Source organism: Mesoplodon bidens (genome assembly GCF_964165515.1).
Source record: "Mesoplodon bidens genome assembly, chromosome: 15".
Taxonomy (NCBI): Eukaryota; Metazoa; Chordata; class Mammalia; order Artiodactyla; family Ziphiidae; genus Mesoplodon; species Mesoplodon bidens.
Window position 1 is genome coordinate 27,339,189 of NC_138171.1, and position 17,316 is coordinate 27,356,504.

The 17,316-nt window shown below is 49.7% G+C and overlaps 1 protein-coding gene across 3 annotated transcripts in view; it reads right to left on the reverse strand.

The window, feature by feature from the left end:
- HM13 (histocompatibility minor 13) overlaps positions 1–16,971 on the reverse strand; it is a 40,810-nt gene extending 23,839 nt beyond the window's left edge. The window contains exons 1-3 of one of the 3 annotated variants that reach the window (XM_081255489.1): positions 16,674–16,969; positions 9,509–9,607; positions 4,087–4,169 (exon numbers count right to left, since the gene is read on the reverse strand). In XM_081255489.1, coding sequence (XP_081111615.1) covers positions 4,087–4,169; positions 9,509–9,607; positions 16,674–16,856 — 365 coding nt within the window. In that variant the 5' untranslated portion in view covers positions 16,857–16,969. Of the gene's footprint in view, positions 1–4,086; positions 4,170–9,508; positions 9,608–16,673 lie in introns of all 3 variants that reach the window. The other 2 variants (XM_081255490.1, XM_081255488.1) reach the window with 2 other exon arrangements.
- Between the last annotated feature and the right edge of the window lie 345 nt (positions 16,972–17,316).

Sequence of the window (17,316 nt, forward strand, 5' to 3'; positions counted from 1 at the left end):
ATCAGACCGACAACAACTGATGGGGTAGGCAAATCCAGAATGGTGCTCCCAGCTGTAGGGAAATGGACCCAGGCTGAGTGGTACCGAGGGCACAGCGGCAAAGGCAGGGAAAAGGGAGCTGTCCAAGACCCTGGGGCTTGGAGGAAGAAAATATGGATTAAGAACCATCTGTGGGCCTCAGTTTCCCCACTTGTCCAACAGCCAATCCCTCCCAGTCTGCAGGGCTGTGGTGTGAATGATGAGGGGGCTTCGTGATTATGTCGAGACATGGTCAACACAAGGATGCAATTGGGAGTGGGTTTCTACAAATGGGCTCTGAGCAGGTGGGAGGCAGCTGCTGGGATGGATGGGGCTGGAAGGTACTTTCAGCTCAGTTTGCTGAATCACTTTTAGGGAGTTTGAAGCCAGAGGGTGTGTGCAGAGGCAGAGAGAAGGCCTGAGGCGCTAAGCCCTTCACTCCAGCCTGGCATCTGCCTTAGGAGCTCAACCAGCAGAATGCAGTGGTTAAGAGTATGGACTCTGGAGCCAGGCTTCCTGGGTTCAACGCCTGGCCCTGCCACTGAGCTGTGTGACCTTGGCGAAGTTACTTAACTGTTCTGTGCAACTGTTTCCTCATTTGGAACACTATAACAATATCTTTCTCATAGGGATATTAAGAGGATTATATGAATGCTTGGCACCCTGTAAGCTTCACTGCAGCTTCAACTCCAAGTAGGAAGTCTCTAGACTGATGTCTTTGTTATCTCGAGAAAAGAGGGGCTGCTGGGTAACAAATGGTAAGAGTCAAGCAACCTGGCCGGTGTGAGCCTGCCTTGAGGGCAGGAGTCCTGACTTACTGCCTTCACTACACTCATGCCAGGCTTGGGGCCTGGGAGGCAGCTAGTAAATGCTTGCGGAACACCTCTGAATGCGGGCTTTTGTAGCAGGCAGAGACTCCTTCCGGCCCTCGATGGCTCATGCCAAGCCTAAAGGTCACTGCTTCCTGCTGGGAAATCACATCCTGGTGCCCTTCTCCCCTGGGGGTGAAGGCAAGGGTCAGTGAAACAGGTGATGTGGCCTCGCCTCCCTGGGGTGGCAGATTTTGGTCTTATGAACCTTTTCGTCTAAAGGTCATCTGGATGGGATATGAACTCAAGAGGTGATAAAAATAAGCTGTGGTTCCCTTGGAAGGAAGGATATTGGCATGGGCTTGAGTCTTGGTGACCGTACAAGGTGAAGGCAGGCTGTGAGCCCTTGCCTTTCTCCAAAACCTCAAGCTGTGCTATCTCTCCAGGGAGGCTTGAGGCGGCCGGGGGAAGTGGAAGGAATCCCATGAGCATCTCTGCCTGGGCTACCCAGCTCCGGGCTCAGCTTCTACAGCCTCTCAGCAGGCCTCTCCTCTGCCAGTCCTCGGGAGACCACAGGCCCACCAGAGAGGGTGCGCAGGCCCCTGTCTTTAAGTTGTCTCTCCCCTTCACTTTTGCCAGACCGGAAAGAATACCTGGCCGTGGAGTTAGACAGACGTGGGCTCAAAACTTCACTCTGCTCCTAGCAGCTACGAAGCTCTCTGAGCCTCAGTTTTCCTGTCTTAAATCTTTAGACCTTGTTTGGATCCTGAGGCAGGTCTGACTGAGTTTGTGGATACATATAAACAATTCATCAAAATTCTAACAACACTGTAGACTTCTTTGAGAAAATATTTAAGAAAATTCAATTTGATTGAAGAAAAGTAAATTTAATTCTTAGATCAACTACCTAAATAGCATGATTAAACTATGCCCTTCCCCTTTTCTACTAAAATTATTTTCATCTGATTCAGTTCTTTTCCATGTACATTTTCCAGTAATGATTTCTTTCATCCCAGCTTTTAGCCCGTATCAATTTTTTTCAGAGGATAGCTCAGACCCTAAATGGTGAGTACCCTTTATGCCCATGGCCACCCATTATTTTCATAAGGTCTAATCTTCCCAGGTCAAACTGTGTGCTCTAAATCTTATCAAGAAAATGATTCTTCTGTTAATTTTTAGTCACTAACAAATTTTACCATGTGCAGTTTTAGTTGCTTTGGTTCTATTTTCTTTGATAATTTCTAACAGTAAAAATTATGAATTGGTTAAAAGACAGACAACTGTTTCTTGGTTAATCCATGGGAAATTTGGGATAATGTTCCATAGTTACTATTCTAAAAGGGAAAAAAAGGTCTCTGGTGTCAAAATGACACAGGCTCAAAATACCCTGCTCATATTGATTGTAGGATTGTTGAGATAAAGTGAAATAATCAACTCCTCAGCACATGGCCGAACAAAATATACTGGGTTCTTGCACTCTGAGGTGGTGGCTGGGCTGTGGGGAGGACTGGGGTCTCAAGGCTCTTGTAGATGCTGGGGGGTGGGGGGAGATGGGCTAGAATTGGGGGGGGATCCAAACCAGCATGGGAAGTGACTGCTCCCACACCAGTCCCCCAGGAAAGGAGAGGTCTGTCCTTTGAGGAAGGGTGACTGGGTCTGCCACTATCTTGCTGGGTCCCGGTCAGTCAGGCTCTCTGGGTTTCCACCCTAAAAGGCTGGTGGGGCTGGCGGGAGGGGGGGCGCTAGAACAAGGCCTTGTGGGTGAAGGTAGGCATAGCTGGAGACAACACTGAACTCAGTCCCAGCTGTGTGAATTCGGGCCAGCCGCTCACTCTCAGTGCACTTGGCACTTGCCCTGGGCAGGTCACAGACGTGCTCACTTGATCCTTCCCATGCCCCTACGAGGAGGTACTCGCAGCATCTCCATTTTATAGGTGAAGAAACTGATGCTAGGAGAGCCTGAGTAACTTGCACAAATAACAGAGCCTTGGTTTTAGGGCCATGTGCCTTTTGAGCCTATGCTCCTGACTTCCAGGGTCCTGCTTAGAGGAACGAGGCCAAACTCCCCCTGGCTCTCCACGCTTCCGTGAGGATCCTGTTCTTTCTCTCTGACTATTCTGGGAAGATCCCGCCTGCACTGTCAATGTGCACAGACCTTCCAGCTCCTGGCCTGGCATCTCCCTCCTACACCCTCTTCCGGGTTTCCTACCCTTCGGAGTTGAGTCCAAGTTGTGTTCCTGCCTTCTGGAAACGTTTCCTGGTCTGCGGACCACCTCTGTGGTTCTCAGCCTGAGGCTGTACCTCCTCAAGAGACCAGATGGAAATAGACTGGGATGCTTTTGTAGTCACAGTGAGGGGGTGTGCTGGGGGCACAACTCCCATTTGGTAAGCAGCCCCACCTGAGGACCAGTGGCTTAGACCCTTCCTCCCCACTGAACTGACACAACATGTGGCAACCTGAGCAGGGTGGCAGTGAAAAGAGGATGGGCTCTGGGGCCATAGAAACTTAGGTTTGAATCTTGGCTCTGCTGCTTATCAGCTGTGTTGTCCTAGCAAATTTCTTAACCTCTCTGAGCTTCAGTTTCTGAATGTAACAGATAATAATAATAATAATAATAATAATAATAATAATAATAACAGCGGCTAACACTTATTGAACACACTGAGTGCCAGATACTGTGCTAAAAGCTTTCCACATGACCCATAAGGAAGGTACTATCAGTTTTCTTCATGTTCAGGTGAGGAAATTGAGCCCAGAGAGATTAAGTAAACTGCCCGAAGTCACAGGGCTATTAAGTGGCAGAGTCTGGATTCAAAGTCAGATCGTGAAATTCCAGAGCCTGTGCTCCTAGCTTCTCTCGATACTGCCCCGCTCTCTGATGAGCTGAGACCACATGTGAGAGGCCAGCTTAGTGCGTGTGCAGCAATTATGACACCTCGCAGGTGGCAATGGCATCACTCTTCTCAGTACTGTGACAACTACCGTGACATTACTGTTCACAAATAACTTTCCCAACAACCGTGGTGGGAAATACCCACTGGATATCCTTACCATTCCTTGTAAAGAAACTGTGGCCCAGAGAGGTTATGGTTCTTGTTCTAGGTCACCCACGGTATAACACAGGGGAAAGATTCCCTTGGATTTTACAGCCAGGATTCAAACCTGGCTCTGAATGACGCCAGAGGTCATGTTCTCATCCGAGACCCTGTACTTGCTCTTGAGAAAGCTGCTTCAAATGTCGCAGAGATGCCTTCTGACCTGATGGTGTGGGACAGGGCCAGGATTCCCAGCACGAAGAAATACATGGACAGCAAGAGGTTGATGTACTCCTGGGAGAATATCTGAGGCAGAAATACAAAGAGAAACAGGAAGTCAGGGTTGCCAGTGGCTATGAGGAAACCAGAATCCACGCTTCTCTTCTGGAGTTGGGGAATGGTGTCAGAAAGACTCTCAAATGGTACTGGGGGGCCTTCTAGTTTCTATGGCAACGGGTAAAAGGGAAAGAACTTCAAGCCCTCAGATGCACCTCCCAAAGGAGTCTGTAGGTTTGCGCTTGGTGGCTCCATTATTTGCAGACAGGCAATATTGTGTGCGTGTCGAGGGTCCTGCATGGGGGAGGGAAGTCTGAAGTTCAGAGTCCCAAGAGAGCCGTCTGAACCTCAGAATGCACTCTTCCAAGCTTCTCTCTGCTCAAAAATCTAGGGAGCCCCCTAACAGCGGCCACCCAGTTATGAGTCACCTGCACCCTGTTCCATTCTCCAGGCTCTTCTGGACGACCCCTCCCACACTGATTCTGAAGCTCTGATGGCAGGCCCTCACAGCTGCTTCTTGGTCCTGTTATTGTTAGGTGAACACAAGGAATGTTGTCTCTCACAGGGCTAAAGCCAGTGGTCACATGTTGTTAATTCTGGACTTCAGGCAGGCTGTGCCATATGGCTCCATGGTTGCTGCACTGTCATTTTTTTCATAAAGTTATTTTTATTTATTTTTGGCTGTGTTGGGTCTTTGTTGCTGAGTGTGGGCTTTCTCTAGTTGTGGCGAGTGGGGGCTACTCTTCATTGTGTTGTGGCGCATGGGCTTCTCACTGTGGTGGCTTCTCTTGTTGCGGAGCACGGGCTCTAGGCATGCGGGCTTCAGTAGTTGTGGCACACAGGCTCAGCAGTTGTGGCGCACGGGCTTAGCTGCTCCGTGGCATGTGGGATCTTCCTGGACCAGGGCTCAAACCTGTGTCCCCTGCATTGGCAGGCGGATTCTTAACCACTGCTCCACCAGCGAAGCCCTGCATCATCTTCTAATTTGTTATTGTGAGGCTTTCTAACTGGGAGGGAATAATGTGCTGTGGTGTGGGGTCTGGGGCCACTGGTCACTCTCAAGTAGGGACCTGTTTAAACCTCTGTCTGAGCCCCTCGATCCGCTGCTTAATGCCTCTCAGCAGCTTCCCTCTGCTCCCACGAGCTCAAGGCCCACATCCTCCCCTTGGCCTCCCATGCTCTCACGGTGACCACCACAGGCCTCCTCAGCCGCTCCTTCTCGTTCTCCGTGCTGTGGCCACACTGGCCTTGTTGTGCCACATTCCCACCCACGGGTAGCCCATGTACATGCCTCTCTGCTGCCCAGGACGCTCTCCTCTCCTCACCCAGGCTTCCAAGCAGTTTTCCTTGACGTGACCTCCGTTAATTCAGCTCATGTTTACTGACTGTCTGCTACGTGCAGTGTGTCGTGCTCAACACTGGAATAGGCAGAGAAGTCCTTGCTCTCATGGAGTTCATGTGCCAGTGAGGGAGAATCTCAAGAGGTGAACATGCAATACACTGTCCGGTGGAGATGGGCGCTAAGAAGCAAAGCAAAGCAGGGCAAGGAGGCCGGGGGTGGGGGTGGGGCATCAGCCAGGTGGCCTGGGAAAGCCTCCGACACTGACTTCATTCAGGAGGAGAGCCCTTAACGAAGTAAGGAGCGGCTGTGAGGGTACCTGGGGGAGGAGCCTTTGAGGTGGAGGGAAGGGTGAGTGCAAAGGTCCAGAGGTGGGCAGGCGTTCATGTGTGCAGGGGATGGTGAGGGCCTGTGGCCAGGAGCCAAGGTAGGAACTGAGTGTCAGGAGACGAGGCGGGGAAGGTAGGAGGGAGATGGACCGTGAAAAAGGCTTTAGCTTCGTCTGGGTAAGACAGGCCGATACTACAGGGCTGAGGGCAAGGCTGTGATCTGATCTGACGGCCTGAGAGGATCCTTCTGCTGCTGTGTGGAAGGCAGACTCCACAGGGCAAAAGTCAAGGCCGACAGCCCAGCGAGCGAGCTGCATCCAGTAGGATGGTGCCCTGGGCTGGGGGGCAGGAGGGATGTGATGAGCCGGGGTCGGATCCCCGATCAGCTCTGGACTAGCGAAGTGGGTTGTGCCGAGGGCTGTGCGCTGAGAGGAGGGAGGAACCCTCTTAGGGTTTTCGGCCGAGCAGTGAGGTGGGTGAGGTGTTGCTGTCTGAGACGGGGGCGTAGGCAGGAGCAGATTCTTCCGTGCTCTTCTGGTGCTACAGACCCCGCGTTCACACCACTTTCTAGGACTGTCACTTTGCATTTATCTGTGTGACTGCTTGACTGGTGTCTGTTTCCACCATTTAACAAGAAGCTCCTTGAGGGCAGGGGTGGGCCAGCTGTTTTTCTCACTGCAGTGTCCCCAGTACCCAGCATAGGATCTGGTGTGTGTTTGTAGAATGACCGAATGGACGAGCACATCAGTGGCTACAGTGTGAATGCTCCTACCCACAGAGGCGTGTGGACCGTGTTTACCCGTGAAGCCATGGTGCCCTCTCACACAGTGTTCTTTCAACATGGGCCCTGGGGAGAAATTTCTCTCTGGCCACACCTTTGAGCTTCTGGTTGGCTTGACTGTGTGGACTATGAATTGTGCACCAAGTCTCACTTTCTTTGTGCTTTGGCTGCTAGAAAATCAGAGTCATGCCTGTGTCAGAGGCACTTCTGGCAAGAGTACAAGTCTTTAGACTTTAGAGCATGGGGTCTGGGTATGGTCCTCACCCAAAGCTTCACTGTCTTTTCCTATTTTATTTTTTCTCCTTTACCCCAGTTTCTTCCTTTATTATTTTTCTTATGCTGTTGGATTTAATTTTTATAAGCTGCCTCAAAGCAATCAGGTTTAAATGAGGTGGGATAAGGTAAATTTTATGATTTTGAGAAATGCAACAAACTCCAGTGCCCCAACCAGGAAAGGAGGAGGAAAGGGGCACAGTGAGAGCCACTGTTAAGCAAACCACAACCAGCAGTCCGTCTGGAGTCTGGAAGGGATGTGGTGGCCGTGCTATCCAGGCAGCTGCCTTTCAGACATCTCAACAAGGACACTCTGGTGACTTGGGAGAAGGTATGCTGTGTCCTCTGGCACAAGGCAGGCTGGGGCTTACCTGCCTGGAGAGGAGGACAGGCTGAGCAACAGGCGTCCGGGGCCTTAAATAAAAATGTTCACACCCTCTGCTGCCAGAAAGTCCTTTCTGGGGAATCTAGCCTAAGGAGAGAATCCTAAATACTAAAAATGTTAGATGGTCCTGAGGCAAAGGCCTGGGTGTATATACCTAGCACTTAGCACAGCAGAGACTTGAGAAATATCTGCCAAAAGCCAAGTCAGAGGCAATGAGCTAGATGTGTACAGAGCCACAGAGAGATCTCAAGAGCATAGGGCAGAGGAAAAGGAACACAGTTCTACTTACAGAAACTAGACTCTCACTAAATACACACAGATACATTAACACCATATATTTTATAAAAAGACACACATCCAAGGACACAAATCAAACGCATTAGGGCAGGTGCCTCTGGTGAAGGGAAATGAAGGTGGCAAATGTGATGGGCATCAGGGTGAAGGTGGTGAAGGAAACAAGGAGGGGGGCCTGGCATGGGCCGATGCCAGTGTGCTGTGAACCAAAGCATGTGATAAATTCACCTCTCCTCCCGAGGTCCGGGAAAAAAAAAAAATCAGTGAATACCTAACGTTATTTGATGCACTCTTACTTATAAGACTAAAAATCAGAACGATATTTTCTGTTTAAAGTGAGGGGGATGCTATAAGTCAGTCGTGGTGTATCTGCTTGTGGGGATATTCTGAAATCATTAAGAAGAGCAGTTCTGATCCAATAATGAGGGAGTGATGGAACAGGAAGCAGGCATTAAAAATTATGTTTCTGACTCACTCACAGACTGGTAAAAATAAAGAATTCTGATGCGAGTCAGTCTAGGTGGGAGTACAGTGAAGCCAGCACACTTATAACTGTTGGAGGGAATGTAAATTGGTACAATCAGAGGGATTTGGCACCAACTATTCCAGATGCTGTTTGATCTGGTAATGCTACTGCAGATATACTTGCCAAGATACTTACATGAGGATGCTCATGGCAGCAGTGCTGGGACATCCCACCACTGAATGCCCCTCAGGGGCACATCCACGAAACACAACCACAAGCAGCTGTTACAAAAAATGAGGTAGCTCTGACTGTGTTGATATAAAAATATCTCCCTGGTAAGAACCATATGTTCGATACATATATTTGTTTTAAAATTTTTACATAAATGTAGATCTATGCATAATAGAACGAGTCACAAGAAACTATGTTGGGGAGAGGATTATGGCTCATTTGCACCTTCCCTTAGATTGAAAAAAATTTTCTTAAACTATGTACATGTATTTTTAAAATGTGAATTAAAAGTTATCCTTGAGGAGGGATTTCCCTGGTGGTCCAGTGGTTAGGACTCTGAGCTTCCACTGCAAGGGGCACAGGTTCGATCCCTGGTCGGGGAACTCAGATCCCATGTGCCGAGCAGCATGGCGGGGGAAAAAAAAAAAGTTATCCTTGAGGAATTTTCAGTGACCAGGAAAAAAGCGCTTGTAATGTATTATTTAAAAAAATTAGTTATAAAATGATTATAATTAGGTTAAAAATATGATTATGAAAAGCCTGAAAGGAGATAGGCCAAAACGTTAATAGTGATTACCTCTGTGTATTTTTCCCTCTCTTTAAGTTTTCTGCATATATTACTTTTATAATCAGAAAACAGTACGTTATATTAAAAAAAAAAGTTTGAGAGTTTGCAGTAACATGAGAAAATGCTCATGATGTAATTAATGTGAAGTGAGAAAAGCAGTTACAGGACTGAATACACCACATGTTCACAGCTATGGAGGAACCATGCACAGGGAAAAGCAGAGGAAGGACACACCTCCAAAGGGACTCTGTGACTGTCTCTGGCAGGGGGGTTTTGGATGGCTGCTGTTTTCCCCTTTTTACTTTTCTGTGTTTTCCAGGTTTTCAACACTGAGCCTGTGTAACTTTTATTGGGAAAATAAACCTCGATAAATTAAAAAAAAAAAAAAGCAATTAGTATGGTAGAGGTATGTCCGAGACATAGCTATACCCCACCCCAATATGAAGAGTACAATGAAACCAAACCGGTATCAGGAAAACAGAAGAGAAAGCTCCTTGAAGAAGGGAAATAAAGACTGGTGGTGGGAAGGGGCCCCCTACATCACAGTGGGGTCTCTGGGTAGTGGGTCTAAGGGTAAATTGTTATTTTTCCTGCTCTTTATTTTCTATAAATGAACATGCATGTCTCCTGTGATGGGAAAAATAAAACAAAATCAAATAAAGTTATTCAAACCAAATGCTACAACAGGTGACAAAGGACTTACTTTGAAAAAGAGGTAGAGCCCCAAGAGCGTGCAGCTGGCGATGATGGGGAACCGGGCAGCGTCCCGGCTGGTGATGGTCTCGGGCATGTCCGAGGCATTCTAGACGAGAGAAGAAAGGCCCTGCTGAGTGCGGGGAGTGCTTCTGGCCTCTGAGGGCTGGATGCTGGCGGGAATTTGGTGCCCCAACAGCTCGTTCATCTCCTTCCCCTCCTGCCATCACTGAGGTGCCTCAGGGGTCCCCACGTTCTCCTGACTCAGGGCTTTGCGAGTGCTGTTCCCTCTGCCCGGGCTGCGGACCACCCAACTTGGGGCAGGACGCTCTGATCCCATCGTCTTGCTATTGAGGAGACCTGGACTCCAACAGGGACAGTCCTGGGAGGGCCCAGGGCACATGCGGCAGAGGCAGTGGGTACGTAATAACTGAAAGAGAAAACCCTGGATACTGGTGACAAGAGAGCAGTTCTGGGCCTCGTGAGGACTACTTCCAGTTTTCTTATGGATTAGCTGAGATGTAAATATGATCAGTCCTTTATCCAGTAGGCAGTGAATATTATGAGTGGAAATAAACCAACAACACACAAAACTTAACAATGGCTAAAACCGAGTATGGGAAGACGCCAACTGCAAGGAGAAGCAAATCTGGACAAAACTCAAACTCAAGAAGTGTGACTGTGAAAACTGAATCTGGTCAGAGTAAAAGCCACCTTTAAATTCACAATGGCAGATGCAATAGCTGGCAAGAATGGAATCTAGGTAAAGAGCTGACGGAGGATAAATATTTACATGAAGAACAACTGAAGGCAATCAAAATCACTTCAGTATTATCAAAATGGAAAAAAAGTGGAAATAGAGTAACAGTGCAACATAGAAAATTAAGTCAGCTCCATAGAATTCATGACAGAAGACTTTCGAATGAAAATCCACCATAGTAGTATAATTCTGGTTTAAATTTATATTTAAAATGTTTTTTAGTCAAGTGGGAAGGCCCTTAACCAAACCCCAACATATGCATGGCTGAGGTGGCACAGGGCTGAAGGGAGACCTGCCCTTGTGGAGGGACCAGGTAGCCCTGTGTGAGTCACTCTCTGGCAGCTTTGCTGGGAGTGGGGTGGCGGTGGGTGAGCAACAGTGACATGGAGAGGCAGGGTCATCTTCCTTCCCTCTTCTCTCCCAGCCCTTGGTTTCTGCTTTTGGCAGCACTGTGCTGTGGGGTCTGGGCAAATTCATCGCCCTCTCTGTGTATCTCCATAAAATCATTATATTTCCTGTGTAGCAGCAGGGTGGGCACAAAAATAAATGAGCTCCTGACCATAAAGAGTTCACAGGCAGGTAGGCCAAGACCTTGACATGTAAACAGAATATCACCACATAGTGTGACATGTGACAGAACAGAGACACGCATACTGTGGTGGTACATGGCATGAGTGTCCAGTGGTGAAGGGAGGGCTCTGATGTCAGCAGGCCCAGCTGCACTCCCAGCTCTGCTTCTTTCCAGGTTTGGGACCTTGGGGAAGTTATCTTCCTTCTCAGAGCCTCAATTTCCTCAGCTGTAAAATGGGGTGCCAGGATTTGATGATTTTTTTTTCCCCACAGCACTGGAAGTACTTGTGTTGTGCCTTGAGCTTCCCACAAGTTGTATAAACTATTTGTATTATTCTTATGTATAAGGGAATCATGAGAAAGCAGACAGGACACTACTTTCGCAAGGAAGCAGGGGAGTGTCAGAGGTGGTTAGAGCAGATATCACTTAAGCAAGGCCTTGAAGGCCAAGCACAGGGTCTGGTATGTAGTAGAAGCCAGATAAACGCTGACTAAGTTGGGGAGTTTGCTTTGTGTACGAGGAAGGGAAGCGCTTACCAGGCAGAGGGACCTGTAGATGCAAGCAGGGCACATGGTATGAAAATATTCACGGACTCTGGCTTCACCTACAAACCAGTGTTACCACTCATTTCCACATAGTCATTTCAATTCAGCCCAGGATCCTGGGCGGGAAGAGGCTTAATATTATTTGATGACAAACCAGGCTGGACAGATGCTCCATCACACAGAGGAATCTGGTCTCCTCTGTGGGTGACTATTGGAAATATCCCACGTGCAATGTTGAGTCAGAACGGGAGACTTGAAATCTGACCAATGATGACAGTAACACGGATAACACTTCCGGAGAGCTTTCTAGGTGCCAAGCATTGTTCTAGGTGCTTTACATGATTTCATCCTCACAGTAACCCCAGGAGGCAGGTACTTTTAATAGCTCCACTTTACAGATGAAGAAACTGAGGCTCAGAGAGGTGACGTAACTTGCTTTAAGGTCACACAGCTAACAAGTGGCAGAGCCAGGATTCACACTGAGGCAGTCTGGTTCCAGAGCCCAAACTCTTGGCTATTACCCCCTAGACGTCCTCTACCTTTTCTATGTGGAAATTTCTGCTGGCAAGTTGTGACAAGATGCTCAGGGAGCCTGCGACCTTTCTGAGGAACAGAATCCTGAAGGCAACAGAATCTCTGTAGTTGGAAAAATACAAAAAGTTGTCAGGATTCTCCACTGATTCAATTTGGATTTTTAAACTAGACGTTCTTGTGCAAATGCAATGGCTCCTGAGATGCAAAACATACTTGGGGGCGGTGGGGGGGGGGTTGGGAACTGACACAAAGAGCAGAAATAAATTCAGCTTCCAGTGACATTCTGCATGCTCAGTTATCACGGCGGAAGCAAAAGCAGCGAGGGAAGATGGCTCGCTCAAGTCGTTGGCTCAGCTGGAGCTCTGGGAGTTCTGCTTCCAGGCCATGCCCTAGAAAGGACCTGGAATGCGTGGGCCATTCTGTTACCCCAGGGTCTCCTCTCCTCACTGCCACGTGCACTCACTCACCTGAGCATCTCCTGAACTAGCCCCCACCCCAGCCCTTTGCCCCTACTGTAGTCTCCACTAGCACCACCTCACCTGCCCCCTTCCCGCCTGTCACCTCCCCTATCAGGAGCTCTTTCTGAAGGACCTGATCGCATTCCACAACAGCTCAGAAACCTCTGGAAAATGGGCTACCAAGCAGCCATCAAACAAGAACTGAGGTCACTGCAGGTGGGAGTATAAACTGGTACAACCTCTATGGTGGATAATTTGATAAAATCCATCTAAATCAAACATGCACAGAGCCTTTGACCCAGCAAATCGATTTCAAGGAATTTATCCTACAAATACACAGAAAAGTGTAAAGTAACACATGTATAAGATTAATTTCAGCATGGTTTGCGATAGCAGAAGATTGACACACCTAACTGACCAGTGGAGGACTTCAAATGAGGGGCCCTCACACTTGGGCTCGCATCAGAATCGCCAGGAGGGCTTGTGAACAGATCTGCGTTTCTAACAAGTTCCCAGGTGATACTGATGCTGCTGGTCCTGGGATTACATTTTGAGAATCATGGCTGGGGGGTACAGGTGGACACCACACAGCTGTTAAAGAACACAACTGTGCCATGTGTACTGACATATTAGATCTCCAACATATAAGTGGTGAAAACAGCAAGGTGTAAAAAAAGAGGGTATCTATAACAAAATGTAACAGCTATGTATCAAAAAATGGGGGGAAAGCATATGCTTATTTATTTGTAAAGGCACAGAGGTTCTCGATGGATAGCCAAGAAACAGGTAACAGGGGCTCCCTCTGGGGAGGGAAACTGGGCAGCTGGGGTGGGAGGGAGATTTCACTTTGTCCCCCTGTACCTTTGGAATTCTACACCTTGGGCGTGCGTGACCTACCCTCCCCGCCATAAAACAACAAGGTACATCTGCATGTACTGACACAGGAAAATGACCAAGACATACTGTTAAGGAAAAAAAAAAAATCAAGTTTCAGAGCAATTATGTACCACAAAATCCCACTTTTATAAAAATAAATTTACATATGTATATACACATAGGCATATACATGTTTGTATATATACAGAAAAAGGTCTGGAAGATGGCACACCAAACAGCTAACAGGGTTACTTCCACAGAAGTGGTACTGGGGGGCTTTTCCTTTATACTTCTGCGTTGCTTGAATTTTTACAAATGCAAACATGTAGTAACTACGAAGATTAACGGGTGCGTTGCCCTCGGGATTCTGTACCTCAGAAGGGCCGCAGGATCCCAGAGCATCTTCCTGTTACATCACCTGAGTACCTGTACTGGGCTCACATCAAACTGCTCACTGCCTCCTGGAAAACACCTGTGGGCCCACGCCTCCCTCTCCTCCTGTCCTGCCTGCTGAGCTCTCATCCACCTTTGCCAAAGATCACTGCTACCACCTCTAGCAGTCGGCTGGTCACACAGCTGTTTCTCCTTGGTGACTGCGCTCTGTGAGGGGAGGGCTTGACCTTCTTTGTCTTGGCACCCCTGGTACCCAGCCCAGAGCAGGAACCCAGTCCAGCTGGCTGAGGGGCTCCTCTGAGTTACAGGCCAAAGGCCTTTGAAGCAACGAGTAGTAGCTGTTGCTGGGATTTGCTCCCTTCTGGGAACAGAGGTCTCTGACAGGAACGGGCACTGCTCTCAGATGGCTCTGCCCATGGCTACTTCTTCCCAACACACTCCTGGACTTCTCCTCCCATAATTTCACAACTCACCCTGCCTGTCATGGACAATTTGCCCCCCGGGAGAATTCTGTCCTCACATGCCCTCTCAGCTGGCTGTGGGGGGTCTAACACTAGTGGGGAATCAAAACTCCTGGGCCCCCAAGCTAACTTTTCTCTCCTTGTCAAATGATTAGAGAAACAACTCAGGGTAGGAAAAGGGAGTCGTTTGGCCTGTCCTCTCCCTAGGCCAAAATGCCACTTGTATGGGTCTTCAGAGGCACCTGCATCAAGGAGAGAGCCCTGGACTAGGACCAGGGACACCTGGTTCTGCCCCTAATTGGCAGAGAAGTCATTTCTTTGACTCTCAGTTTCTCTGTACAATGGTGTTAATAAAACTGGCTCTGCCTGTCTCACTCAGTTGCTGGGAGAATCAGAGGGCGAAGGCTTGTAAACTTTAGAATACCCTGGTTACTGGTGGTGGGAGGCTACTAAGGGTCAGGCTGTTTGCAATTCCATGCACAGTCTTCCAGCCCCCCTGTCTTGCTGGAGATGCTGGGAAGAGGTATTTAGATGCTTCAGTAGATCTAAAGCTCTCTTCTATCCCTACCCTCTGCTCCAGCCACTCCAGACCTTCCACCATCCCCTAAACTGCCTCGTACAGCTGCTTTCCTGGTTTCCTCTGCCTGGAATATCTTCTGGGGGAAATTCGACCTCTACATCAAGGCTCCAGCCCACCTCCAGCACAAAGCCGTCCTGCCCTGCCCCAGGTGTGCTCAGTCTTTCTCCCTAAAGCCTGCAGCACTACCCGTACTACAATCACAGATCTAGTTATTCCTCTCTCATCCAGACACCTAAAGTCCTTGGTGACAGGGCTCTGACCCACTCATCTTTGCAGCATCCGTCTGCCCTGGACAACAGGGGAGGTTCAGGAAATTCTGTTGTCTGGAAGGTGTTTTCTGAAGAGGTTACTAATCCATGTGTAGACGGTGCCCAGGAGAACTACTCAGTACAGGGAGCCCCTCACATCCAGTGCCCAGCTCACTCCTTGCGGCCCTTCCCCTTCTTTGTCCTGATCTATTTCAGAACATCCCCCTGTACCAAGGGTTTGCCCGAAAGGCAAAGGTGGGGAGGATGAAAGCCACCAGAACTCTGCTTAGAAGAGGCAATAGTAAGGAAAATGGGGCCACCTAAGCCCTGCGTGACCAATCCCCTTTGCATCTGACCACAGAGGGAACCAGCCTCAAGTTCTCTGATCTTGAGAAAGGGAGGTGGCAGACCTCGGCCACTGCTCAAGTTGGGTAATGTTTTGAGAACCTGGGCTTGAGCAGTTTCAAAAGTGGCAGCTCCTCTATGGGTCTGCCCTCTTTGGGCACGACGGCTTCCGCTAAGGTTCAACTTCAGGTCTGGGTGGGGGAGGAGCAGCAGGGAGCTGCAGATCAGGAGGTGGTGGAGGATGATGGGAGAGGCTGCCAGGAAGTGAGAAGTCACTGGTGCAACGGGCTAAAGAGGGCTTAATATAGGGAAGAAGGGTGACAGAGAGGAAGTCAAAAGGTGGAAGGCCCTGGGGTCCTCTTAGGTATCCAATGGGACAGATGTTGAAGGACAGGGATGAACTCTGGCCCAGATTCACAAGAGAGGCCTACAGCAGCTCAGTTACTCAGCAGGTCAGCCCAGTTTGGTGGAAAGACTGTCTTAAGGGGCATGAGAAGAGCTACTTTGAGGTAGGGTCTGGGGTGGGAACAGGGTTAGGGTTAGGGGTTAGGAATAGGGTCTGGCCTCAGGCTTGGACAGGTCCAAGCTTGGGTGTAGTCAGGGAGAGGAAACCAGCAAACCAAGGGTCTATGGCTGGTTAAAAAGAGAGGCACCAAAGTGCCAGGTCCTGAGGAGTTGGCTGACTGGAATTGGTTCCAGAAAGTAATGCAAAAAACTAGGAGCTGAGCTGGGGTTTCCAGGAGCTAATATTCCTGTGTTAGTTTTTTTTTTTTTTTTTTTAGGTGGGGCAAAGGCTTGATCTGGGGGTTCTAGGAAAGCACTCTACGGGTCACAGATTCCAGCTGGACAGGTGTCAGAGTCTAGGGATGAGCCTGGGTGCCAGAATTTGCCTTGGGTTAGGGTGAGGAATGACAAGAGGCTGTACCATTCAGGAGGTGTCAGAACCAGTGCCCCATCAGATGATGGATGTTGACCCAGAGCCTGGGATGGGGTGACTGTCCCAGATGGGATGAACAGCCAGAGCAGAGGGTGAGGCTGGTCTGGCTGGGTCCAGCAGGCTCAAAACAATTAGTACCCGAATCACAGTGTCAGGGTCGGCCAAGTGCTTCCAGCATGGTGCACAGAGGGAGGGATGTGTCAGGGTCCGAACGGGGGTGGAAACCGCTCCCTATTTGAGAAAGGTGTCAGTACCTGGTTCGCGGATCGGTGCCCAGATCCTGGGGCACCTAAGGTCAGCCCCGGGATGTGGGCCCGGGTTGGGGATGCGGTGGTGAGCAATGCTGGGAAGGGTCAGTGTCCGGGCAGAGGAGGTGTCCGTCCCGTCCAGGGCGGGCGGGGGAAGGGTCCGTGCCAGCCGTGTCAGGGTGGGAGGTGGACAGCGCCCGGCTTTGCCGCTGACCCTACCTTGCCGCGGGCGCAGCGCACGGAGCGCAGGGCGCCGAAGAAGATGGGCAGCAGCGCCATGAGCAGGAGGCTGCCATAGGCCAGCGCGATGCCCTCGGGCGTGGAAGGCGGCCGCGTCGTGCCGTTGGTTGGGCCGCCTGCCTCGACACTGCCGTTATGCGGGTCGCTGAGGGCGGAGTCCATGGCAAGCCTGCACTCGGGGTCCGACTCCAGCTCCGGCAGCTGCAGCAGAGACGCAGAAAGGAAGACGTGCACTGTGGGGAAAGCCACGTTCCCCTAAAGCAACAGGAAGTGACGTGCTTCCCTCGCCGGCCTGCGCCGCGCACGCGTGCGCGTTCACGTCTCCCCGCCCGCGCGCCCTCTAGCGGTGGCGGAGGGACAGGCGGCCGGTTGCTAAGCAACTTGCTGGTAGCAGGGAGAGGAACACTGGACCACTGCGGCGGGTATCCATCCCTAGGGAGACCTGAGGACCCCCATTCCCCAGTCCCAGTCAACCTCCTTAACTCTAGGATGTCCCACTCCCCGCAGATACTAATAACTAAGAATTTGTTTACTCATGCAGGCATTCATCCAATATTTAATCATTCCCTCACTCCTTAAGTATTTGAGTATCCCATCATATCCAGGCACTGTCCTAGGCTCT